Below are 26,576 nucleotides of genomic sequence, written 5' to 3'. Positions count from 1 at the left end.
GACTAAGTTGCCATCCTCCTATAAATAGTAGCATCATTGGGATGTTTCATTCACCACTAGACCACTACACACACCACTTCTCCCATAATTCTAAACACCAAAAATTCTCTCCATTCTCTAGTCTTCAGAAGCTGTGCGTCTCAACCAAGGAGGAGAAGAAGTCATGCAATACATCAAGATCCTAGCCGCCATCCACCCTTGTGTCGTCCCTAGAAGATTGTTTGTTTTCAAGTATCTTCAAGTTCTTTGTCTCAAGGCTTTGTCATTCATCTTTCATGGTGTATTTCATACTTTCTTTTGTTTTCCTTTGTTTGATTCGTAGAGTTATGAATTCTAGTTAACATGACGTTAAGAGCAAAGTTTAAAACCCGTTTATATATTTTGAAATAAATTTGTGATTTCTTTGTGTTGATTTCTATGTTGCTTATGTGAGATAGCTTGATTGATTTTGGATTATAGAAAACTTTTGAATGTTTATGTTCTTTGGTGGCCAACTTAGGATATATACATGTAATTGGAGCTAGATTTAGGTTAACAATTCACCTAATAGTTTTGTGACCCTAAATCATAAGTAGTAAAGGCTTTGGACAAAAGTCGAAATCAATTAAAGAGGATTGCAAATAGATGAACTTTTTCATACTAGGTTGTGCACTTTGGTTGACATCCTTTCTTTGTTCTTCATGCATTGAATGTGTTCTTGAGTAGCTAGTTTTCTAGACTATAATTGCATGTTCAATAGGATTGATTTAGGTACTTTCACTTAGATCAATTATTCAAGGAAAGTAAAATATGGGAAATCGTTTGCTTATTAACGTTTCACATGGTCAACTTCTTTCTCATGACATGGATAATCAACTATAGGAATTGTAATCGGGTTTCATTCATATGATTGTGGTTTTGATCTTTGTTCCTTGCGTTTCACCATTTTATATATGTTTTTACATTTTCTTTATTTAATTTTTAATTTAAAAATCTAAAACCCCCTATTTGTGTTTACTTGTATATATTTTTATTCTTTGTTTTATTTTTGTAAATAATATTTCATATTTTTATTAATTCTTTATTTGTTTATGCAATTACAGGTGTACCCTCAATCCCCGGCTTGAACGATCCCTACTTATTCTATACTAACAACTACATTTTGCAGAGTTAAATTGCGCGCTTGTTTTTAGCGTGTCAATTTTTGGCGCCGTTGTCGGGGATTGAAAAATCACTTGTTTTTGTTTATAATTGTTGTATATAAACTATTTGAAACTTAGTTTAAATTAACTAGGATATTATTTATATTGTTGAATACGAGTTTTAATTGTAAGTTGTAAATTGAGTGGAATAGGTGAAGCTTCTTTTGTTAATATTGGCCTAAACCCCTTATTAGTACCTAGTTCATGTCGCTTAAGGTTGAGGGCGGCCTTTATTAACACTTGTTGAACTGTCTTCACACTTATGACATTTTTCATCTCAGTAAGTATAGCCTATGTGGAATGGTGTCTAGGAAGGGGACAACGTTCATGATAGGTTTTTGAATCCAGAAGTGCTTCCAAATTGGCCTAAACCGCTATGTGGGAGTAGCTCATGCCAAAATAGATTTTGTCTCTCGTGTTCGTCCTCCCCCACCTGGCCATTTCAGTAAGGTTGCCCAAAGGATTTGAAAGGGAGTTTATGTCTAGGCGACTATACTTGGGCCGCATGTCCACCTTGATTTACCGCTTGGAATTAGATTTGATATCAACAATATTTAAAAAGGGTAGCTGTTTCAGTCCCATTGCACATCGAGACTCCCTCTTCCCGTACCTAAGTGTTGGAAATAAATTGAACTCTTGTCTAAAAAAAAAAAAAAAAAACTACAAAATACACTTGTAAAAATACTTTTCACGTTGTATACTAACTTGTGTACTTAATTGTGTCATGTGTGAGAACTTATGTACAATATACTTGTTAATTATACTTGTATTTCGTAATTCATAGTTACTTGTTTATATATTTTGTATTTCTTTGTTAATTATAGTCACTAACTTTATTTAATGGAGGTACTGTCTGGCTGAAAGACGTTAAACTCAAGTGTTGCTTGGGAGGCAACCTAATTCAGAAGTAGCCGTGAAGGAGTCTACAAACACAGATTTGCTTTCTCATTCCCTATTTCTTTTTAGTTTTCAATTTTTTTTTTCTTAGGATTTGTTTTTCGTAAATGCCTTCTATCTATGCTTATTTGTTTCATTGCATGCTTTTAATTGATTACATTGAGGACAATGCAATATTTAAGTGTGGGGGAAGAGATTTATATTTTTGTATTTTATTTTGAGTCCTATATATTTAAAAATATATAAAAAAAATTGTATTTGTTTTTGGTTTTTGAGTCATATGACGCCTTTCAACTGTCTAGGATGATTCTATATCTCTGAAATTATGGCTAAAAGTTGATCACAATATTGAGATGATTTTAAATGATATTCTTTGGTTAATTGAGATATACGAAATGTGATCAAAAAGTTTGTCTAATGCCCTATCCTTAGAAAAGACCAATAAAGGGATCCCTCACTAGAAGGCCCCTATATATATATATATATATATATATATATATATATATATATATATATATATATATATAGTCCGGCTACACTAAGGATGTCCTTAGTTTTTCTTAGGTACGAATTTCCGGTTTTCACCCACTTTCCGATCAAATTTTCACATCTTAACCGTTCAGTTTTTAGGTCCTAATATATAGATCACCTCTGCAAAATTTTAGCCAAATTGGTGATCATTAAGGCATCCAAAACTGCAAATTACAACAATGTAAACGAACGGTTCCGGTTCGACAGATTCGGTTCGTTCGTGTAAATTGCAGTTTTGGATGCCTTAACGATCACCAAATTGGCTGAAATTTTGCAGAGGTGATCCATACATTAGGACCTAAAAACCGAACGGTTAAGATGTGAAAATGTGATCGGAGATATATATATATATATATATGCATATATATATATATGCGTGTGTGTGTGTGTGTATATATATATTTACACACACTCACGCACCTACCGACTTGTCACTGAAAGCAAATATGACTCCTGCTACATGTTCTGCTGCATTGCCCACAATTGGTATAATGACTATGCTGATGAATCTGAGATTCAGCCCCCATGAATGTGCTATATATCTTGTAATGTACGTGCTTTATGAGTGTCATATATAAACTATCGTTCAGGTAAAAAAAAAAATATATGCTTCCCCCTCAATCACATAATCAATGACTTCTGATTACCTCAATCGTGTCCACCATGGGTTTGATCACATAATAGTGTGACTCTGTTGCCGTTTTCAGGCAACAGAGTCACAAAATACTTTGGGAGAGTTCTTGCTCCATTTATGTTCATCTATTGTTATTCGTAATGCAGAGTCACACTATTATGAATCTATATGTGATGCCCCGGAAATTCGTATTTATTTTCCAAGGATTTTCCGGAATTAATTTTATGGTTATTGGACGGTTTCGTGGCTCGTGGACGGAGCGGAATTATTTTCGGACGAATAATTATTCGAAGTGCTCGTTTTAGGGGTTACGAAGGTTGACTTTTTATACATTAGGTTTCTCCGAAAACTTCCTTCACGAAAGTCATAGAGCGCGTCGATACGAGTTCGTGGACATGTGGAACGCGGAAATCGGAGTTCGTATGAAGAAGTTATGGCCGTCGGAAAAAGTTTCCATTTTGGTTTATATTGGATTTTTCCGGAAATTATTTCAGAAATTCCAATTTTCCGTTTTTGGAAAGTTTTTTTCTCTCCTCTCTCCCGACCCAGTTTCGCCCTCTCCCCTCGCCGACCGATTTCTTCACCGTCCGGCCACCAATCGGCGCGATTCCAAAGAGAATCCTGCTCGCCTCAGTCCCCTTTACACGTCTGTGGTGGTGATTCGTAGTGGGAAGCACCGTACACGGTGGTACAAGGCCGAGAAGTGGAGCTGCCGACGTTGAAATCACCCCCGTGGGTTCTCCCTCCTCTGGCCACCATAGCTCTTGATTCTTTAAGGCTTTTCTAGCCCAAAAGACGTAGATTCTATACCCAAGACGGCTTGCAACGATTCAAAGTGTGGAGGTCGAATTTTGAAGATTGTGATTCTAGGGTTCATCGAGTTTCAGAGATTGCGAGGTAAATTCCGGCCATATGGCTTCGATTCAGACTTTGTGCTAGTTATGAAAGTTGTAATTGGAGTTGAGATGAAGATCTTTTGTGTTGGATGTTTTGTCAAATTTTGACTTTGGTTTGGTGGCGGTGCCGCCACTGTGGTTGTGATGCCCCGGAAATTCGTATTTATTTTCCGAGGATTTTCCGGAATTTAAATTGTGGGTATTGGACGATTTCGTGGCTCGTGGATGGAGCGGAAGTGTTTCGGATGAATTTTTATTCGAAAAGTATGACTTTGGGGGGGTTGCTAAGGTTGACTTTTGATACGTTGAGATTCTCCAAAAACTTCCTTCACGAAAGTTGTAGAGCGCGTCGATACGAGTTCGTGGACATGTGGAACGCTAGAATCGGAGTTCGTATGAAGAAGTTATGGGCCTCGGAAAAACTTTCCATTTTTGTATAAAAGGACGAATTTTTGGGAAATTTGCAAAAGAGCCCAGATTTCCTAAAATGGAAACCCGAGCTCAGCCCTTCTCTCCTGAGCCCGGTTTCTCCTCTCCACTTCGCCAGCGTCGTTCTCCCTCCTCCGGCCACCATAGGACGCGATTCAAAGTGGGTTCTCTTCGCCTCAATCCCCTTTTGAGGTCTGTGGAAGGATTGAAGAGAGATTCGAGTTGTGGAGGGAGCTACATCGACTGGAAGAGACCGCTTCGGGGACGAAATCGCCTTGATCGGAGTCGGCGATTCCGGCCACCATAGCCGGTGGTTCTTGAGGGCTTTTGGAGCTTGGAGGACGTTGATACTTCCCACAAGGTGGCTTGCATCGATTTCACTTGTGGAGGACGAATCGAAGCTTTGAAATTCTAGGGTTTCAATCGGTCCGGTTTGTTCTAAGGTGCTTGACGAGGTATCCTTGGACGGTTGTTTGTGGTGTGGCTGCCTTGTTCAGTATTGAAGACGCAGCGGGAGTTTCGAGGTGAGTAATCTCACAAGGTTCATTTACGAACGGAATACCTTAATCGTTTTCAGAGTTATAGATTTAACTGCAAACTATAGTTGATATTAGTAGGCATTCCTGAGCGGATGACTACATAGATATATATTTACGTGAAATATATATATGTTTTGGTGGTTTGTGGATTTATGAAAACAATAGGCATGAATGATGCGTTTTATTGTTTTGGGTTGTGGCTTTTGGAAAACAAATGATTATGGAATTGTTGAATTCGATTTGTTTTGAAAAGCGTTGGGATTTGTGTAACATTTTGGGTCCAGTGCGATTCATTTAATGTTTTGCTCCAAGGGACTGTGCGGCCTGAGGAACGAAGGTCTATGACCTTGGATTGTTTTGTGTTATGGCTTTTCGGAAAACAATGATTTTGGAAATGTTGATTTCGATTGTTTTCAAAAGCGTTGCGATTTGTGTAATGTTTTTGAGTCCTGTGCGACTGTTTTGATGATTTGCTCCAAGGGACAGTGCGGCCCGAGGATCGAAGGTCTATGACCTTGGGCAGAATATCAGGTAATCACGTCTTTGGCCGGACGAGTGGTTACGTTCAGTTAGAGCTCTAGTCTGTCTGCCATATAGGTAATTCATGGGGTAACGGGAATTGGTTATTGATAACTCATGACATTACGTGTTTTTAGGGAACAAAGTGTGAGTTGCTTCCTTATTAACGGTTTTTAAGGGGACAAGGTGCAAGTTGTTTTCCTTATTAACGACTTGGTACGATTTGGTACGTTTTGGTATGATTGATAGAACTCAAGGTGTGAGTTGCTGATAGAACTCAAGGTGTGAGTTGCTTTCTATGTTATTTTGATAGAAATCAAGGTGTGAGTTGTTTTCTATGTTATTTTGATAGAATTCAAGTGCGAGTTGTTTTCTATGGTACGTTTTGGTACGATTGATAGAAATCAAGGTGTGAGTTGCTTTCTATGTTATTTTGAATGTGATTCGTGTGGGTTTATCCCGTGCTTTGTTTTTTGATTTAAACGTGATTTGTTTATTGATTTAAACGTGATTTGTGTGAGTTGTTTCCTCGATCGAAACGTGCGGGCTTTTATCCCGTAGTTTTGTGCGAGTTGTTTTGAGTTACTCATACGGGCTTGCAAAAGCTTACCGGGTTTGTTGTGTGACAACCCGGTGCACCATTCCAACGGTGTAGGGGTTAATCCAGCAGGGTAGGATAATCGGGGCTGAAGCTGAGGTAGCTTGTTGGCAGCAGAACTGGTAGGAAGCAAACTTGATTGGCTTTGCCATTGTTATGACTTCCGCTATGTAGTAAACTCTGAGGAGCTTTTAGGTTTTATTTTGTTGTTGATAATTTAATTTGTAAGCTTATGTAATATATGACTCTGTGGGCGGGTCAATATTGACATAGTGGGTTCAGGGCATCAATATGTATGTTGTATAAAGGGAAAAAGTTTTCCAGGTATTTGGTATTGATGGCTGAACGTTCACGCATGTATAATTATGGGGTTATATATCGATTTTTAATTGTGTTAAAAATCAGGGGCGTGACAGTGGTGGTGGTCTCAGGCGGCTTCCGGCCACCTCTGGGGCAGTTTCTGCTCCTCATTGCGATCTACTCGTCGATACGAGCATTTCGATATATAGTTTGTAATTTTTGGAGATCGTATGAGCAAGTTATGATTTTTAGGGTTTTCGATTCGTTTCGGTTTTGGGTCTGTGAGGATTCGGCCGTTTGATCGACTTGTAGTTTTGTTTTATTGATCGTAGAAGTGTTCCTAGGTTGTTGGATGGTCTCGGATGAGGATCCGACTGTTGGATCGTCGTGTAATTGTGTTTTGTGAATTGTGTGTCTTGTGTTGTATTGAGTGTGACCTTGTTGTGATTAGGTGATTGACGGAATTGCGTGAGCGGAGTTTGGATGATTTTGTGCTTGTCTTGGTATTTGTGTAAAGACGCAGTTGGAGTTAGAGGTGAGTAAATCTCACGGTGTTTCAGTTGATAAAGTAGTTATGTTTTAATTTAGTATATTTAATTGTTAGCATGAAAAATCATATTTATCAAAATAAATTATTTTGTTTTAAATTATATGAACTTGATCAACAACGGTTCATGGGTAAGTTAAAACATGGTTTTGATATAAAATGATTTTCGAGTAGTTAATTTGTAAAACTATAGTTGGTATTAGTGGTCATTCATGCGTGAATGACTACGTATATATATATATATATATTTATGTGGAATATATATATTGATTGGCGTGTTATTGAGTGATGAGATAATTGGAATGGATTGATTATTATTCAAGCTTTTATTTCCGCACGTAAGATGTTGAATAATGAATTGTTGAACATGTGGTGAGAAAGCTATCCTGTATGTTGCGAATTTTGGATTTAGGGTCGACGTAGTGACCGGTATGAGGGAATCGGATGCTCTAATCTTAGGCGGATGATGGGCTACGATTAGTTGAGGGAATCAGATGCTCTAACCTTAGGCGGATGATGGGCTACGATTGGTTGAGTGTATCGGATGCCATAACCCTGGGCGGGTGATTGGCTACGATTGAGGCGAGTGTATCGGATGCCATAACCCTAGGCGGTGACGGGCTACGATTGAGGTAACGATGTCGAGTTTTGAAACGAGTTATTTTGTGAGATGGTGTATTTGGAGTTAAAGGGTGAAGTCTTGGTTTTAGCATGAGTTGTTGATTTCTTTAATTAATTTCCTTTTTCATTTCTATTGTTTGGTTTCTTTTTCTCTTCTATGATTGATTTTTAAGTAATCTCCTTAACTAAATTTCTACGCAGGGATTACTGCATTTTGTATTGTTTGTTTTAAGTAATCTCCTGAACTAAATTTCTATGCAGGGATTACTGCATTTTGTATTGTTTGTTTTAATGTAATTTCCTGAACTAAACTATACGCAGGAATTGCTATGATTTGAATTGTGTGATTTTAGGTGATCTCCTGAACTAATTCTCTATGCAGGGATTACTAATTGTTTACCTAGTGTGATTGTATGTTTGGTTGTGCTTTGTGGAGTTAAATATTGTTGCTTTAATTTATCTTATGAGTTGAGGAATTATAAGCATGCGTGACGTGAGTCACTTTATTTGAGTTTACTCATACGGGCTTAAAAAGCTTACCGGGTTTGTTGTTTACAATCCCGGTGCACTATTCTATGGTGTAGGGTTTATTGTGCAGGTGGGAGTAACAGTCGTCGAAGCTGAGGTGATGTTGCTGCTGTAGCTTGGACGTAGTATGGTGCTTTGGTTTTAGTCTTCCGCTGTGTAGTGAGTGTGGTGGGTGCGTTTACTTACTGAATTGTTATTCAGTTTAATTTGTAAACTCTCGGAATGTAATATGTGACTCTAAAGAACGAGTCGGTATTGACATTGTTAGCTCAGTTTGTTTAGTTGCTTGATTTAATTGAAAAATTTTCTAAGTGTCTTCTTGTGATTGTTGAGTTTTCGCGTTTCGGATTTGAATTTATTTATTCAAAATTCGGGGCGTGACACTATATCTCTGAAATTATGGCTATATATAGGGCCCTATATATATAGACACACACACACACACACACACGCGCACACACCTACCGACTTGTCACTGAAAGCAAATATGACTCCTGCTACATGTTCTGCTGCATTGCCCACAATTGGTATAATGACTATGCTGATGAATCTGAGATTCAGCCCCCATGATATATATATATATATATATATATATATATATATATATATATATATGCTGATGAATATGAGATTCAGCCCCCATGAAAATATATATATATATATATATAACACGCACCTACCGACTTGTCACTGAAAGCAAATATGACTCCTGCTACATGTTCTGCTGCATTGCCCACAATTGGTATAATGGCTATATATGCTGATGAATATGAGATTCAGCCCCCATGAATGTGCTATATATCCTGTAATGCACGTGCTTTATGAGTGCCATATATATATAAACTATCATTCACGTAAAAAAAAAAATATATGCTTCCCCCTCAATCACATAATCAATGACTTCTGATTACCTTAATCATGTACACCATGGGTTTGATCACATAATAGTGTGACTCTGTTTGTCTAATGCCCTATCCCTAGAAAAGACCAAAAAAGGGATCCCTCACTAGAATGGATATATATATATATATATATATATATAGTACTTAATTGTGTCCTGTGTGAGAAATTATGTACAATATACTTGTTAATTATACTTGTATTTCATAATTCATAGTTACTTGTTTACAAGGTTCGAAAAAACGCTAGTCGGGCGGTGGACAGGGGACTAGCGCCTAGGCGGTTTTGTATTTTTTTATTATATATATATATATATATATATATATATATATATATATATATATATAGGAAAATAAAATAAGAGGAGGAAATATATATATATATATATATATATATATATATATATATATATATATATATATTATTAAACTTTTGTTTAACTAAACACTTATTTAATTGAATATTTATTTAATTAAATGAAGGAAACATTTGCTTCTTTATGAAGCCCACTTGCCCATCTATGACCTATCCCTTCTCTCTCTCTCGACAAACAAACAGCAGCCACACTTTTTATTAATTATATTCCTTTCTTCATGTTGTGTTGATCTGGTCCTTTCTTCTTCTTCTCTCTCTCTCAACAAACAGCAACCAAGTAACAGCCACCACCCTCCACATTCTCTCTCTTTTCTCTCTTCATCAATTTTTCTCTGTTTCTTCATCGTTCAATCACCGAGTGAATAACCCCACAAAAAGAAGGTCAATCTCAGTTCTTAGATTTCAGGACTTTGTGGTTTTTCAATTGCTCTTATCAGAGGCATTATCCTGGTTTTCAGTTTTGAATTAACATGACTGAGAGAGCTGGATATATTTTAGTTTTGAATCAAGGGGACTGAGAGAGGTGGTCAGAGATTCAAAGGACGAGGTTTCAATTGTTTCGAATTAGAGATGAGGTCTCTTTCTAATCCTTGTTTTGATTTTGACGAGAATAAAAAAAAAAAAAATATATATATATATATATATATATATATATATATATATATATATATATATATATATATTCAACGCCCAATGCCTAATGCCCAGGCGGAGCTGCTTAGGACCACCCAGCCTCCGCCTAGACCGCTTAGGCGGCCGCCTGAGAGCCCAACGCCCAATCCATTCGCCCAGCCCTTACTCGCCTCGATTTGCTGCCGCCCAACGCCCAGGCGGCGCCTAGGCGGCCTGGGCGGCCGTTTTTTGGAACACTGCTTGTTTATATATTTTGTATTTCTTTGTTAATTATAGTCACTAACTTTATTTAATGGAGGTACCGTCTGGCTGAAAGACATTAAACTCAAGCGTTGCTTGGGAGGCAACTCAATTCAGAAGTAGCCGTGAAGGAGTCTACAAACACAGATTTGGTTTCTCTTTCCCTATTTCTTTTTATTTTTCAATTTTTTTTAAAATTTTTTTTATTTTTTATTTTAGGATTTTTTTTTTCTTCGTAAATGCCTTCTATCTATGCTTATTTGTTTCATTGCATGCTTTTAATTGATTATATTGAGGACAATGCAATATTTAAGTGTGGGGGAAGGGATTTATATTTTTGTCTTTTATTTTGAGTCCTATATATTGAAAAATACAAAAAAAAATTGAAAAAAATGTCAAAAAAAAAATTGCATTTGTTTTTGGTTTTTGAGTCATAGGATGCTTTTCAACTGTCTAGGATGATTCTATATATATGAAATTATGGCTAAAAGTGGATCACGATATTGAGATGATTTTAAATGATATTATTTGGTTAATTGGGATATATGAAAACCATGTGCATATGTAGTGGATATGGATTTCGTAACCTTGGTACAGAATATGAGCATGTTAAGATGAGTTTTGATTCATAAAAGCCCATGTGAGATATTTGAGCCCATGTCCCTTTTTCTTGGAGTGATAATTGAAAAATATATTCTTATTTTCTTGGCGATGTTTTGAAGATCTCATTATTCTTTCATTTGATTGATTGCTTGCCATAGATTAAGTTTAATGGATTAGAGAATGCTAGAATTCACTCTTGTACTTGTTGAGAGTTTTATCAATACATGTCCCTGATTCTGGAAAGGATAAAGGCACCCTAGGAACTATCATCATTGCCAAATAAGCATGTGTCCCTAATTGTGTACACGAGATGTGCATCCCCCTAGATAAACCCTTTGAGCCTAAATTAAAAGCCTTTTCTTTCAACACCCTTAAAATCCTTAATCCCAAAATCTTAGTATAGTTACAACCTTACCCTTTATTCTAAAAACTTAGTGGAGCTATCTTTTGAGACTTACCATATGATTTTGGCATCAAGGATGATCATGAAGAAGAGGAGAAAGTTCAAGTGTGGGGGTAGACTTGTCTATAAAAAAAAGGAAAAAAAGAAAAGAAGAAAAAAAAGAAGATGTTTATGGATTTTAGTCCCCCATACTTGGTGGATTTGGAGTTTGTTTTGAATTGAAGGCCCACTATAAAAAAAATTTGGTCTTTGTCCAGTTCACGAGAGTTCAAAGGAAGTTTAGAATGAAGTTTTGGCCCAACATGAAGACATTAGACCCTTTTATTTTGCCTCTATGGGGTTATGACGTTCTGTATGCCTTGGTGGATTTCTAGAAGTCTCTCTACATCTACATGAGCTCTATTAGGTTTTTAGGATACTTTGTTAAATTCCTTACCTTTCATTTCTTAAAAACCTTGAGCATTGGCCCCATTTCAACCTTTATTAAGACCTTTTTGATCCTTAAGATGTGACAGCCTTTGATATGTGGAGATGAGTTATAAGAGTTGAACCTATGGCTTGGTTCCATTTGTGCAAGTAGTTAATATCTTTCATGAGATCTTTTGAAAAAAAAAATATATTCACAAAGTGCCTTTCATTTTTTATATATGTGAGCTATTTGATTGCCTCAAAATATTTTCTCTTTTTTTTATTTTTTTTTATTTTAATTAAAGAGGATCAAAGGGTTTCACTCCTGCCCCCATGGTGACTCGAACCAATGACTTCGTACATAGGTAGTGGGTGCTCTAATCACTGAGCTAACACCACTCACATATAGTTGAGTGATTATAAGATTTTAAGCATTGCCTTGATCTGAGAGAAGAAAGAGTGGATATACCTTGTGAGGTTATGAATCATACTTGTCCGAAACATGCTGAGCTCCGCCCCATTACCAGTATTACAACCAGGTCCTACTTATCTATATGTGGATTGTATGTTTGAATTAACCTTTGAATGTCTAAATATTGATTCTTGGTTGAGTGCTAATCTTGATGTTATGAAAGTAAGAGATTTCTGAGACAAAATGTTGAAGGGCAATAGAGTCATTGTATGTGTAGCGTCTTTGTATTTTCTTTCTTTAAGTTTTGATTGAGTCTAAGTTTGTGTCTTTGTTTTGATTTTGCTAAGGGACTAGCAAAATCTAAGTGTGGGGGAATTTGATAGGAACATTTTAATGTGATGTTTTAATAGTTATTTTCTCATATTTTACTTAGTTATTTCCTTAAATAAATCAATTTTAATAAAGTTTTTATTTTTAGGTACCTCAGAGCAAATGGAGAAGAAATGAGCTTAAAGACACATGAGAAGGATGTGAGACGTTGGAGATGACAAAGGTAAGGCACAAGGATGCAGTAATGAGCTGAAATGAAGAAATGAAGTTTTCCTGGTCCGACTAGGAAACCCAGTCAAAGTAGGAATCCTAATGACACAAGGAATCCCAGTTGAACAAGGATATCAAAAGAAGATTCTGGAAAGTTCAAGAACATTTCATATGAAGAGTCTAGGAGTCCTGAAGACATGAGGAGTCCTGATGTGGCTAGGAAACCTGAGAGCATTAGGAGACCATGTGGCTTTAAGAATTAAAGCTCAAGAATATTCTAGAAAACTTGGGATATTGCGGCAAATAAAGAGACCTAAGTATACTAGGGTTTCTTGGAAGCAAAAGGGAGGAATTCTAAGTGAAATAAGTGTTTTTGCCGTGAGATATTCAAGGTATTTTGGAAAGTGACGTTTTTGAAGTTATCATAGAGAGTTTTAAGGGATTTACAATATTCAGGAAGGTTGAAAATAGGTCCAGATACATTCCTTGAGCTCTACACTCCATCCTTGGCCAAAATTGAGGAGATAAATCAGAAAATAATCATGTAATTAATTCAAAAATATTCTCCCTAGAATCAAGGTGATAATTTGAAGACTTCTTATTGGTTGGATGACATGGGAAGGATGATGTGGAATTATCTGATTGGCTAATGCTGTGTGGATCAATCTTGAAGACTTGGAGACTAAGTTGCCTTCCTCGTGAGCGTATTCGGTGCACCGTTGGTGTCTCATACACCGGCAGTAATGGTTGACGTGGCCTTAACAGATTTGGAAGTTAGAACTGGGTCAGCGGTTAGTCTTGTTCAACTGGAGTTCAGTTAAAATGAAATTTACCTAATCACATGTTATGCGCGTGTGTTGTATGATAACTAACCTAAGGCAGTGAAATAACAATGCGAAGCTGCAAAGGGCACAGCGCCGCGTTGATTGAAGACCGCCGGATCTCGTAAGTTTGGGTCGTTGTGGTTGTTAGAGTAAATTTTGTTCAGTTTTGTAACGTTATAATATTTACAATTATTTTGCAGTTTACACATTATGATTGAGTGTGAATTATCTGGGAAATGCAGAAGGTTGGTGGCTGAAATAGTGGTATGTGTTTATAAAAACATGAAATTGCAGAAGTTTTGAATGTGTTGAATGTGTTTTGTAACGGTTTTGTAGATATTTGTTGCGGTATCAATTTATAATTTGTGTTCAGCAACGACCGCGTAATGAAGGGCTTGAGGAGAAGGGTGATTCCTAATATTGTGTTGCAGAAGGTGGTGAACCACTATCTTCGGTAGTGTTGAAAACAGGCTGCAATCCTAAGGATTTCAAACAAACCTGTGCTCAGTTATCAACAGGAAAGACGAAAGCAGTGGATGGAATTGGATTTGGGACATTAACGAAGATAGGGTGCACAAAATTCAACTGGGAGATATGCCAAATGTTGGTTGACAACTTTGAGGTGGAAAAGGAAGGCTATTGTATCAAAATTCAGGGGACATCTGTGTCAAATCGAGATAGTGACTTTGAGCGCGTGATGGGAGTGAGGAACGGTGGATCAGCTGTAGAACTAGATGGATAGTCGGAGGTCATTAAGATAAATGAGCTAACAAGGAAGATATTTGGTGAGAACAGAGAGATTAGTATTGTTACTTTGAAGAAGAACTTACTAGAGAGGGAGGAAATTGATGATATCTTCAAAATAAGCTTTGTCCTATATGCTCTTGCCATCCTGATATGCTTGACGAGCCCTGGCTGTGTTGAGAGGAAGTTTCTTTTTCCAGTTTGTGACGCTGCAGCAATCGGTACAAAGAGTTGGGCAAGTGTATGTTTTCGACACCTAGTGGATGGTGTGTTGTCATATCAGAAAGATAGGTCGGGTTACATGAGTGGTTGCATGCTGTTCCTACAATTATTTTATTTTGATTGTGTTGGTTATAGTGCGTCCATGGTGTCGAAATCAGTTCACCCTGTTGTTGCATGGACCAAGAAGACGTGTCGGAGCATGATTGAGTGGATAAGTTCACAAGGGGGAAGCCACGACGGTTGTGTTTATATATCCAACAGTGTTGGTACGAAAATATGGGAGAATCTGGAATCAGACTATGGTTGCCAACTCGCGCGTGAAAGTGTGCCTGAAGACGTGTTGAAGGCCTTGTTTCAAATATACGGGGTGCAAAATGAAGTTTGGTTGGTGTCTTCAAAGATGGGATGTATGGAGGCCAACATTGAGAGGGTGAGGAAGATAATATTTGAAATTGGAAAAATATTGCGTGAAATGAATGTTGGTGTTAGAGGACAGCTTCAGTCGTACACAATGAAAATAGGAAATGGAAATGAGTTTGGAAGTGTCGATGATGGGAGTGTAATTGGTATTGATACCGAACCGTGGCAGAAACGTCCACTGTCCTCATATTTTGATGGAGTATTATGGCACCAAGGAGCGTACGATGAAGCAGCAGAAGAGGTGCGCATTTTGACATTTAATAGTTTGTGATTTGGAACGATAAGGGTTTAATTTTGATGTATTTGTCCCTCTCATAACCAAAATTGAAATTTTAACTAAAAGTTATAGTAAACTAGATTGGTTGAAAGTCCTGTAATTTGGCTGTTCTGTAATCATGTCGTGGGGGGTTATATGCTGCACAGGGTGATAGGTATGTGGAGGACACAGGTGCGGATGTTGGACTGAAACCAGGTCCTGTCTCCATAGATGATGGTAATGTTGGAAAGGAGGAAGATAGGTTCTCATTGAAGGGAAATCTTTCACGCACTGAGTGGACATTGTTGAAGTTTCTATTTGAGAAGCCTGCGAGAGGACAAGATAAGTGTAGGTAAAAAAGCATACACTGGAAATAAAGTTATATATAATGTGTGTTTATGTGGCTATCCATGTTCAGTGTCAATACATTGAATGATCCATAGGAGGATATATATTATTAGAGGCACCAATAAACCGTAATTGTAAGAAGGAAATCATACTTTTAATATATTTGTTTGTTTGTCCGACCCTTATAGATCCATTGATGTAGCACTGAATACTCATTATTAATGTCAGTAATGGAAGTTTTGTAATTATTAAGTTTGAATCTAGTGAAGCTAAACGAATGTCGCATTATATTGAATTATAAAAACGGGTTGTTGTTTTGTAAAAGTTGACAGTGTATGTCATTGTTGATTGAACGTATTTAATAATCGCTGCAGGGATGAAGTTGCTCGGTTTGGAGAATGGATAATGTCCACAGCTGAATTTGATTGTTTGTGTCTGGGGAATAAAATTTCCAGCAAGGTATTGTATATGCATTTACATGTGTAGTGAAATGTTCTGGCCAGTATCAATGTTAGCTCGTACTACAGTAATAGTTCTAATAATTTGTGAGGAATGTTTATCTGTGTTTAGGTGATAAACATATCGGCAGCATACTTGTTTGAAAAGGAGTCCGACTCATGGTTCCTCCCAACCAATTTTGGGGTATGTATACGATCAAGGTTTAAGACATTTATTTCTAGTTTAGGTGACCATACGCTGACTGTAAACATCAATTTTTATGTCATAGGATCAAGCTTGTTATAAAAACCAGTCATCGAAAGTGGAGACATCGTTGGCATCAATCATATCGGAATGTGGCCTGCATAGGTTTAATCGGCGGTTGAAGTGGTGTTCTAAGGTAATGTAAGAACAAATAATGAACGACACTCCTAATCCATGTAAGTTACGAAATTTTTTTTATTTGGATGCAGATATTCATCCCCATCCATGATAAAATGTCAGAACATTGGTTTTTGGTTGTTACGAGAGTTTCTGAAAAAGTGGTGGAGATTTGGGATAGCAATACTGATATTGTTTCCTTTCCTAGAAGGCATCAGATGGCACGAGATGTGGTAATCCAGCCGTTTTGTTTTGTTATAATTGAAATTTTGTAGTGACAAAACGTTTTTGATGAAATCAGGCTGAATTATGTTAATGGTTTCAGATATTGCTCATGCAAAAAGTTTTTGCAAGCGATATGAAAAAACCCAGTGATGTTTATTACCAATTTTCGTCATTTGAAACTAAGCAACCAGATTGTAACCCAAGCAACAACATTGATTGGAAAAGTGGCGTCTACCTGATAAGGCACATGCAGTTGTACGGTCAACCATGGTTTGAAGGGGTATGTAATGTTATCCACAATTTGTGTGAACACGTTGTACATCACCGTATATGGATATATGGATATGGTACTACTAATTTGATGAACTTGGAACAGTTTCAGTCCAATAAGTATAGGAGTGCGCTAGCCTTAGGGATTATGAACAATCCAAAGAATGAAGCACTGAAGGTGGTGACTGAGTCGGCTGATGTATCACACAGTCGTTCCAAAAACACGTTAAATGGCAGAGATAATTGTACTGGACCATCGGGAGATAACATGGAAGCTGAAACGGATTCCGAACTACCCAACTCTGACAATAATGTGAATATCCCAAGTGGAAGGAAGTTCCGCTCTCACCGGAAGCGAAAGGACCTAGGAGCATCATTGACACCACTTTTCCCATATTTCTAAACACCAAAAATTTTCTCCATTCTCTAGTCTTCTAGCTCTGCATTTTCAAGCAAGGGGGAGAAGAAGTCATGTAATACATCAAGATCCTAGCCGCCATCCACCCTTCTGTCATCCTTAGAAGATTGCTTGTTTTCAAGGATCTTCAAGTGCTTCGTCTCAAGGCTTTGTCATTCATCATTCACGGTGTATTTCATACTTTCTTTTGTTTTCATTTGTTTGATTCGTAGAGTTATGAATTCTAGTTAACAATAGGAGGATGGTAACTTGATCTTCAAGTCTTCAAAATTCTTCTTTTTATTTTCTAGGATTTATTTGATTAATCCACACTGCTTCAACCAATCAATTAATGCCACATCAGCTTTGCTATGTCATCCAACCGATAAGAAGCCTTCAAATTAGCACCTTGATTCTAGGGAGATTATTTTTGCATTAATTGCATGATTATTTTCTTATTTATCTCCTTAATTTTGGCCAAGGATGGAGTGTGGAGCTCAAGGAATGTATCTGGACCTGTTTTCAACCTTTTTGTTTGTTGTAATCCCTTGAATTTCTCCAGGATAACTTCAAAAACGTCACTTTCCAGAATCCCTTGAATATCTCACGGCAAAAACACATATTTCACTTAGAATTCCTTCCTTTTGCATCCAAGAAACCCTAATATACTTAGGTCTCTTTATTTGCCGCAATATCCCAAGTTTTCTAGAACATTCTTGAGCTTTCTTGAGCTATCTTGAAGCCACATGGTCTCATAGTGCTCTCAGGTTTCCTAGCCCCATCAGGACTCCTACTTTGACTGGGATTCCTAGTCGGACCAGGAATACTTCATTTCTTCATTTCATCTCATTTCTGCATCCCTGTGCCTTGCCTTTGTCACTTCTAACGTCTCACATCATTTCTCATGTGTTTTTAAGCTCATTTCCTTGTCATTTTCTCCGATGTACCTAGAAAATATAAAATAAATTAAAAAAAAAAGATTAAGTAAATGAAATAACTAAGCAAAATATGAGGAGTTAAATATTAAAATGTAGCATTAAAATGCTCCTATCAGTTCCGACAACTCCCACAAGAAAGTTTCCATGAGTGTTGGGAGCGCTTTAAGAATCTTGAGATGTCATGTCCTTACCATGGGTTAGAGAAGTGGTTTCTTCTGGACAAGTTCTATAGAGGATTGATGGCGGACCAAAGACAAAGGGTTGACACTTTTAGTGGTGGAACTATTGCAAGCAAGCTTCCCGATGCCGCTTGGGACACATATGAAGAGCTTTCTCTCAATTCCCTTCAATGGGATGATCTTGATACAAGAAGAAGTCAAGTGCATAACAAGGAGAGTACACCTAGCTGAGGTGGTATCTATGAGGTTCAAGGAACATCATCCAGGCCTTCTATGCATGAGTTTAAAAGGCTAGAAAGCAAGATTGACCAATTTCTAAACCAAGTGAACCGGAATCCTCCTCAAGCTCAAGTCAAGATGGCAACTTCTACATCATGTTTGCTTTGTGAGAGTCTAGCACATTCCACTCAAGAATGTCATTTATCATCTTAATTTCCGGAGTTTATGGAGGATCATGTTAATCAAGTTGGGGTATACCAATCAAGGAACCAAAGAAATGATCCTTACTCTAACACTTATAACCCCGATTGGAGGAATCATCCCAATTTCTCTTGGAGAGACTAAGGAGGTTCATCTAGTGCATTTCAAGGTGGAAAGCAAAGCTTTAGAGGTGGCCAAGGTCAAGACTCATCAAATTTTACTTATTATGGCCATGCACACCAAGGAAGCACTCATTTTTCACAACATGGTCAACATGGACAGCAAGCATATGGGCCTAATTAGCAAGGTCAATCAACCTCAAGTCATGGATTTCATGGTCAAAACACCCCTCCTGGGTTTACGCAAGGTGTTGGCTATAGTGGTAGCAAGTTTCAAGGCAATCCTAGCTCATTTCAAGGTCCAAATCAAGGCGAGAACTACAATTCCCCACCTAATATTCTTCAAGGCATGCCAATTCAAGCTCCAAGTGAAGCAAAAAAGCCTAATTTTGAAGATTTGATGGGAGAGTTTCTCAAGGTTCAAACTTCTACCAATGCGGAGACCAAGCAAACATCTCTTCACTAGTTCAAGGGTATCAAACTCTACAACAAGGCATGGCTCGACTAGAGGTACAAGTGGGCCAAATGGCCACCAACATGAGTGAGAGACCAAAGGGAGTCTTACCTTCACAACCGGAGCCAAACCCAAGAGGCCAAATCGGTGAATGCAATGCCATTACTACTCTACGTTTGGGGAAGGTATATGATAATCAAGTTTACATGCCCTCATCTTCTACTTTTCATTCAAATCCTTTATTTGATGATGATGTTGACTTGCATTCATATGGGGCCAAGAGGGAAGAAAATGTACCTCTTGGCCATGTTGTTGACGATCAATTGCATACACATCATGATTCTTTTTATCATAAGGAGGATGGGACCGGAAGGGAAGAAAATGTACCTTCCGGTAAATATGGAGTGGGTTATGTGACTTTGAATGCCAAAGGAAGAAATAAGGGGGTGGATAAGGTAGCCGGATGGGAAGAAAATGTACCTTCGGAGGAGCTATTCTTGGTAAAGGTTATGATTTTTTGTCCTTCAAGAATGATGCTAGCAAATATGGTTTGATTGATAGTAGCAAAGAAAGGTCCATGTTGAGAAAGAACACTTCTAGGGATGAGGATGTCTCGGACCCTAAATTAGATGGTGAGGCCATGAAGGCTAGGGACCCATCTAAGGCTGATGACACCTCTAGAAAGGTTCTTGATGACATTAGACCCCACCGCTCATGAGTTTGAACTATCTACTTCTAGAGAAAAAGGTGGGAGGAATAAGGAGGAAGACCTACATGTGCATGGTAGCTCTAGGAACAGGAGTGGTCCGGTCTACTCATCACTAGGCGAGGCCTTCAGGGCTAAGAACTCTGGTGGGACCGTGACTACGCTTAGGGGCACCACCGGAAGTCTCACATTTGATCCGCTTCTTGATTTGAATACACCAGAACCACCACTTCCTTACCCTAATGCCACAAGAAGAGATAATTCAAAGAGGGGTAAGAAGAAGAGTGGCTTGATGAGGGAGATACAAGAAATATTTAGGGCTAAATACTGGTTACTACCTTGTGGTTTAGGTCCAAAATCAATTCAGTCCCTGGACTTCTAATTTCATCAAAAACACCCCTGTACTTTCAATTTTGATCTAATAGGTCTAATTCGTTAATATTCTGCTATGAGTTCAACTTATAGTTGGATTATTTGATGAAAAACTTTTTATTTGATTGATTTCTAATAGTGAGACCCACTCCTAAATTGACTATGCATGCCAACTGAACACCACATCATAAAACATAGGCCATATATGAGCCACGTCAACAAGTTAAATGACTCAATTATCGGAAAATTAACAGATTGGACCTATTAGATCAAAATTGAAACTGCAGGGGTGTTTTTGATAAAATTAGAAGTCCAGGGACTGAATTGATTTTGGACCTAAACCACATGGTAGTAACCAGTATTTAGCCCAAATATTTAAGAAAGTGGATGTCAATATCCCATTGATGGACCTCATTCATCAAGTGCCGGTGTATGCTCAATTTCTCAAGAGCTTGTGCATGAATAAAAAGAAATTTAAAGCTGATGAGACATTTGAGTTGAAGAAGGAAGTAAGTGCAATAATCCAAAGAAGGCTACCACCAAAGATGCAAGATTCGGGGAGCTTTACAATAGGGTGTACTACAGGAGAGAAAGTGTTTGAAGGAGCTCTCATAGACTTAGGGGCGAGTGTCAATTTGATGCTCTTAGCTATATACCGGAAGCTACAAATTGGTGAGTTGAAGCCCACATCAATTAGATTGCAACTAGCGGATCGTAGCACAATACATCTGGTGGGAGTTGTAGAGGATGTGTTAGTGAGAATAAATAAATTTATTCTACCTGCCGACTTTGTAGTGTTGGATATGGGTGAAGACCCCTACCTTGATAATGAGTTACCTATCATTCTAGGCTGACCATTCATGGCAACGGTGGGTGTGAAGATTAATGTGTTGAAGGGTACCATTAGACTCAAGGTGTTGGGTGACAAAGTGAAGATTAAAGTGTGCAATCCATTCTATCTGCGGGACATTATGAATGAGGTATTCTCTATTGATTTGGTGAAGGGTAATGAAGCCAAAATTGAGCGGATCTTTGGACCCTTGAATCCTTCCAAGCCTACAATCCGTGCACAAGATCATTTTTCACCTATTTGGGGCTATGACCATGAGTCATCATTGAGCCATGATGATGTAGTTCCTATTTCTACTTTGGAGCCTACTATTGAGCTTGAAAAGCAAACAACCCCTACTCTTGAGACTTATGAGCAACACGAGAAGAAGAGTCCCCCATTAAGTGAAGCACAAGAGGAGTCCATCAAGAAGTTAGGGGAGGTTTGTGGAGTTGTCAAGAAGAAGGAAAGATCTAAGAGGTATGATTGGCCTCCACCTCTAAGCTACAAGCTTGTTTCTTCAATCGCTAGATGTTTTGAAAATGATAGTGACACTAGCACAATTGTTGTGGGTGGCAAGAAGACATCCTTTGATCCACCTTGAGGAAGAAAAGTGAAGAAGACCGGCTTGGGGTCTTTAAAAACAAGCGCTTCTAGGGAGGCAACCCTAGGTTATTTGGAATTCACCTTGTTCATTTCGCATCAATAAGACTATTTAGCCATCTTTTTTGGAGGATGGGAGGTGTTTGGAGTTGGACGTGTGAAGAAAGCAAGAATGTAGTGGTGTGCAGTTTCTGTCCAGAAAATTCAGTTGATTTTGGATAGCTACAGTTCCAGTATGCATAATTTTTTGAGCCGAAACTTTCTGGAGATATTTCTCTGTGTGTCTACTATGTACTATCAAAATTTCAGCCTCTTTCAGCCTCTGGAACACTAGTTATTTAGTGGTCAATGCATGGAGGTCAGAACAGAGACAGCTACTATAGAGAGATTTTTGGAAGCCACATCCTCTACATATCAAGAAATTTGGAGCTAAAATTTTTCATAGGTATATCTTCATATGTCCTCTGTATGCTGGTACAACAGTTTTTCACTTGAACCTTCCTAGCTTCAGATATTGTGTTCCAAGTGACAGAGGTCAGAAACAGGGCACAGTAGAAACTGCAGAACAGATTAGTGAGTTTGGAGGCCAACGATTTTTTACTCAGAATTTATATTTCAGTGAAATTTTACCATCAGGTACCCTTATGAGTCTAGTTTCATATCCTATTAGTCTCACCCTCTTTTCACCTCTGAAGCTTCAGATATTACAGTTTTGGTGACTGAGGATCAGCAGCAGACTTCATTACAAGCTGGCAACTTTGACCAGCTATAGTTTTCATCTCAATTGGAGATAGGTGGATCAATTTATATAGATAGAAAGCTCTTTGAGACTACTTTCTATTCCAAGTAGTCTCACTTACTTGTGTCTTTCCGAGTATGATATATGGGCATTTGAAGACAGAAAGGTCATTGCTGGAAGTTATCTGCACTCACTAGTTTTGTTCACTCGAGATGGTTGGACGTCTTGCACTTCAATTCTTCAATGGAGGCCATTATAGGGCTGTCTTGAGGTGTGTTGGAGGTGGCCAAGCCTATGATTTTAATGGAGGATCTTTGTCCTTATTCTTTGATGGGCTATTTGTGATGCATTGCTCTTTAGACATTATATCTTTCTCGATGGAGTTGATCTTTACATGAGAACCTAGAGTTATTATGGAGCATACGTTAAGGAAGACAAGGACTTGTGCCTTGAGGTTGGTGTCTTATATTCTTCTTCTCCGAAGGTCGTGAGCAATGAAGAGTCAACAAAGGGGGTTTACGCATCTCTTCTCCGCATTAAGATTTCCATTTTCATAGTTAAATTTTGGGCTAAATTCTGATTACTACCCTGTAGTTTGGGTCCAAAATCAATTCAGTCCCTGAACTTCTAATTTCATCAAGAACATCCCTGCACTTTTAATTTTGATCTAATAGGTCCAATTCGTTAATAGGTCTAATTCTATTTTCATCAAGAACACCCTGCCCGGACTTCACTCTCATGCCTAAATCCAACATGGATTTTAGATTTCGAGCTCACTTGACAACATTGAGGACAATGTTGGTTTTAAGTGTGGGGATGAGGGCTAGGGTGCCCTATGAAAACAAAAAAAAAACAGATTTTTCATTTTTTAGATTAGATTTTTGTAATAATATTTTAGTGGTTAATGCCTTTTTCCAACCCCAATGACGAGTCATGGACTTAACTTGTTGTGATTGTGGATAGATTGAGCATGATCTAGGACTTCGAATTTGTTTTGTAATTAAGTGTATATGTGATCTATGCTTGACTATATGTGTGCACATAGCTTATGGTTAGGTTGGTTCATCATAATTAGAGAAGCATATAGATGATTTGATTGACTTGCATGCCCTTATTTGTGAGCTTTTGTGCCTATATTTATAGTGTATGCATCGTTCATTCACTTATTCTTTCATGTGTGTATAATTTCATGACATTGTATATCTAGAACTTGCTTGAGACCTCTCGAGGCTATATGTTAGCTTACGACGATGGGATGGAAATGATTGATGCATTAGGTTTAATACCACCATGGCCAAAGAAGCATGTGCCCAAAGATATTTACCACTAGATTGCCACTTTGAGCCTATTTATATATTTAGCCTTTTTGTTCATTTGCACCACAAATTCCTACCTAGCCTATACACTTTTATCCTACCCTTCCATGGTAGTTGGTGAAGCGATTCAAGAGAATGACTTTATGCTTGAGTGCTTCAAAAGAAAAGTCAAAAGTGTGAGGTTACAAAAGAATAGTGTGGGGGTGAGTGTGTGTTTAGAAAAGAAAGTTTCCAAAAACAAAAAAAAAAAACAAACAAACAAAACAAAGAAAGAAAAAAAAGAGAGAAAGAAAAAGGTTCAAAAGAAAAAAATAGAAAAAGAAAAGGTGATTGAAAAAAAAAATAGCTAGTATTATTTTTGTTTATATATAGTATAGTGTAGTGTGGGTTGTACATTGGGTTTAGAGTAAGTGAGTTAGTATTCGAAAGCAAAAGTCTTAAATCTCTACAAGAGAGAGTCGTTTCACGGGCTTCCATGGATTTTGTCTTTCCTTATCCTTCATTTTTTCTAGCCACCTGCCCTTAGCCCTATTACAACCAAATAAAAGACATCTTGATCTTGAAAGTTGTGAGCTACCTAGCGGAGATGAGATCGAAAAGCAAGCATATGGCGGCGCATGTTATGAAATTGCTTTGAGTGAAACACATATAGCCCCTAAACACTTGAGCGGTAATATTTAGTGAACCTATATAATTAAGTGAGTTTAGTGGGTTATATCGGGTCTTCTATGTGCCTATTTGATTATGGTGGATTGATTTGACAAATGGATATCACATGCATATACTTGAGCATTTCTCACATGTGCATCTTAATTGCCATACAAATTCAAAAATCTTATGTTATGCTTACGTCTACTTCATGGTCAAGTACATAACTAGTTCTCCGAGGGTTATAGTTAGAAGGACTAATACTACACTATCTTTATGTTTGTGAGTTATTAGATTTTCGGATTATATTTCATTTAATTTGCTTGGGGACAAGCAAAGTTCAAGTGTGGGGGTGTGATTACACACATTTTTATCCATGTAATTGTATCTAAAACACTAGAAATAAGCTAATACTTGAGCCAATTATAATGTAATTAATCCAATTTTATTTATTGTGTAGGAAATAAGCTGAATCACGAAAATGATATAAAAAAAAGCGCAAAAATTGAGCAAAATAGAGTTTCCGACAAAATGACGAAATAGTCAATGCGGGTCAACCATAGTCAACGCCATCAAGGGAACGAAATCTAATTGCATCCGATAGTATTTGCGGAAATGCATTGAGAAGAAAGAAGAAAAGAAAGGGAAGAAAAAGGGAAAAGAAAAACAAAAATCAGTATGGAAGGAAAAGATCCCCCACGTGCATGCCCCTTTCTTCCCTTTTTTTTTTTGTTTCTTTTTCCTTTCTTCCTATCACTGGCTGCCACGTGTCTTATGTTCTCTCTTCTTCTTCTTCTTCCAGCCATCCACCACCGAGAACCATATATATGTTAATTCCAATTATACCTCATCTTCATCCATCCCTACAGCAGCCACTGTAGCCGCACACCCATTCTCCCTTTCCCTCTAAAGCCAACCTCACCCACCACACCAGTCTTCTCTCTCGGCAACACACCCAAAACCACACTCCCATTTTAATATCCATTTTTCTTTTCCTCACTTTCTCACATCAAATCTTCATAATTTTCTCAAAAGAATTTCAAGGAGCTTCAAGGGATCTCATCTACATCAAGATTTGAGATTGGGTAAAAGTAAAAAAGGCATAAATGAAGGCTTGTCATATTTGCTCTATAGCAATTGTGACTTGTTCTTTTTACTTCTCACTCTTCCTCACCTTTACCTCTTTAATTGATGTATATTGTTGATGATTTGTTGATGGGTTGTGAGTAATCTATTTAGGAAGCTAGGGTTTGAGCCCTAACATGGATTTAATGTAAAAAATATGTTTTGATTTAATGGTTTTCAATTTCGTTTTTGGCAAATGTTCTATTATATAATATTTGGCTTAGATGCATGCTTAGGAGCTTGATTAACTCTTGAATGTGTAGATGAGCATGTCTAGAACAAATTAAGGGACCTAATCACTTCTCTAATTTATGGCTAGGACACTTGTTTGGAACATGGTTAGTTACAATACCAATTTCGATTGCCGTATTGGCTAGCTTGGGAACCTTGATTCTAGGACTCTTCGCCTTTTGGTGCAACTAGAGGTCCTAACAAGGCTCTAGATTGTCCTAATTGAGTTTCTACGACCCTTGATCCTGAGTAGGAATACCCTTTAAGGAATCTATTGATCCATGAGCCTTGAAAAGCCTTAGGTACGGTTCTTGATGCCATTAAGAATTGAATGACCATTGTCGGGGCATATTTGTGCATTAAATTTGGCTAGGAGGATACCCTGGTGACCTAATTTCCATTTCTTGATAAGTTTCTATTATCTTTACTTTTAGTTACAATTTTAATTTTCAATTGTCAATTTTATTTTTCGCAATCAAAATCAAATTTCACAAACCACTTTCATTGTCAATACGACTTGGTTGTGAGCTTCAGCATTTATTTGTGGTTCTTGTACTTACATAGCCATTTGCAAGCATAATTAGCTATAATGAGCCACGCTCATGCTACCGCCAGCGGTACCAACTCCCGCCAAGGGA

General features: G+C 37.7%; 2 protein-coding genes across 5 annotated transcripts; both read left to right on the top strand.

Moving 5' to 3' along the window:
• Positions 1-9,732: 9,732 nt before the first annotated feature.
• Positions 9,733-17,586, top strand: LOC133727976 (uncharacterized). Of its 4 annotated transcripts, none has more exons than XM_062155405.1 (11): positions 9,733-10,070; positions 10,427-10,520; positions 12,673-13,679; positions 13,759-13,803; positions 13,895-15,185; positions 15,368-15,552; positions 15,923-16,007; positions 16,119-16,190; positions 16,276-16,386; positions 16,460-16,600; positions 16,693-17,586. In XM_062155405.1, the coding sequence occupies exons 5-11, from the start codon at positions 14,604-14,606 to the stop codon at positions 17,263-17,265; spliced, it is 1,749 nt and encodes a 582-aa protein (XP_062011389.1). In that variant the 5' UTR covers positions 9,733-10,070; positions 10,427-10,520; positions 12,673-13,679; positions 13,759-13,803; positions 13,895-14,603; the 3' UTR covers positions 17,266-17,586. The 4 variants fall into 4 exon arrangements, with proteins under 4 accessions (XP_062011389.1, XP_062011390.1, XP_062011388.1 ...); XM_062155406.1 differs by having other exon boundaries at positions 10,204-13,679; positions 16,693-16,872; positions 16,969-17,586; XM_062155404.1 differs by having other exon boundaries at positions 10,427-13,679.
• A 3,265-nt stretch (positions 17,587-20,851) lies between these two features.
• LOC133730633 (uncharacterized) lies at positions 20,852-21,301 on the top strand. The gene has a single exon (XM_062158185.1). The coding sequence runs from the start codon at positions 20,852-20,854 to the stop codon at positions 21,299-21,301; it is 450 nt and encodes a 149-aa protein (XP_062014169.1).
• Positions 21,302-26,576: the final 5,275 nt, after the last annotated feature.

This window comes from Rosa rugosa, chromosome 2, assembly GCF_958449725.1.
Source record: "Rosa rugosa chromosome 2, drRosRugo1.1, whole genome shotgun sequence".
In the NCBI taxonomy this organism is placed as follows: Eukaryota; Viridiplantae; Streptophyta; class Magnoliopsida; order Rosales; family Rosaceae; genus Rosa; species Rosa rugosa.
Note: the sequence above shows the minus strand (reverse complement) of the source record. Positions and strands in the feature narration are given on the sequence as shown.

What these genes read in the sequence shown, in the direction of transcription:
- LOC133727976 (XM_062155405.1), top strand. Translation starts at nt 14,604, where the DNA reads ATGAGTGGTTGCATGCTGTTCCTACAATTATTTTATTTTGATTGTGTT. An exon ending in ACGATGAAGCAGCAGAAGAG is followed by an intron (nt 15,186 to 15,367) that starts GTGCGCATTTTG and finishes TATGCTGCACAG; the next exon opens with GGTGATAGGTATGTGGAGGA. An exon ending in GGAATAAAATTTCCAGCAAG is followed by an intron (nt 16,008 to 16,118) that starts GTATTGTATATG and finishes ATCTGTGTTTAG; the next exon opens with GTGATAAACATATCGGCAGC.
- LOC133730633 (XM_062158185.1), top strand. Translation starts at nt 20,852, where the DNA reads ATGGACCTCATTCATCAAGTGCCGGTGTATGCTCAATTTCTCAAGAGC.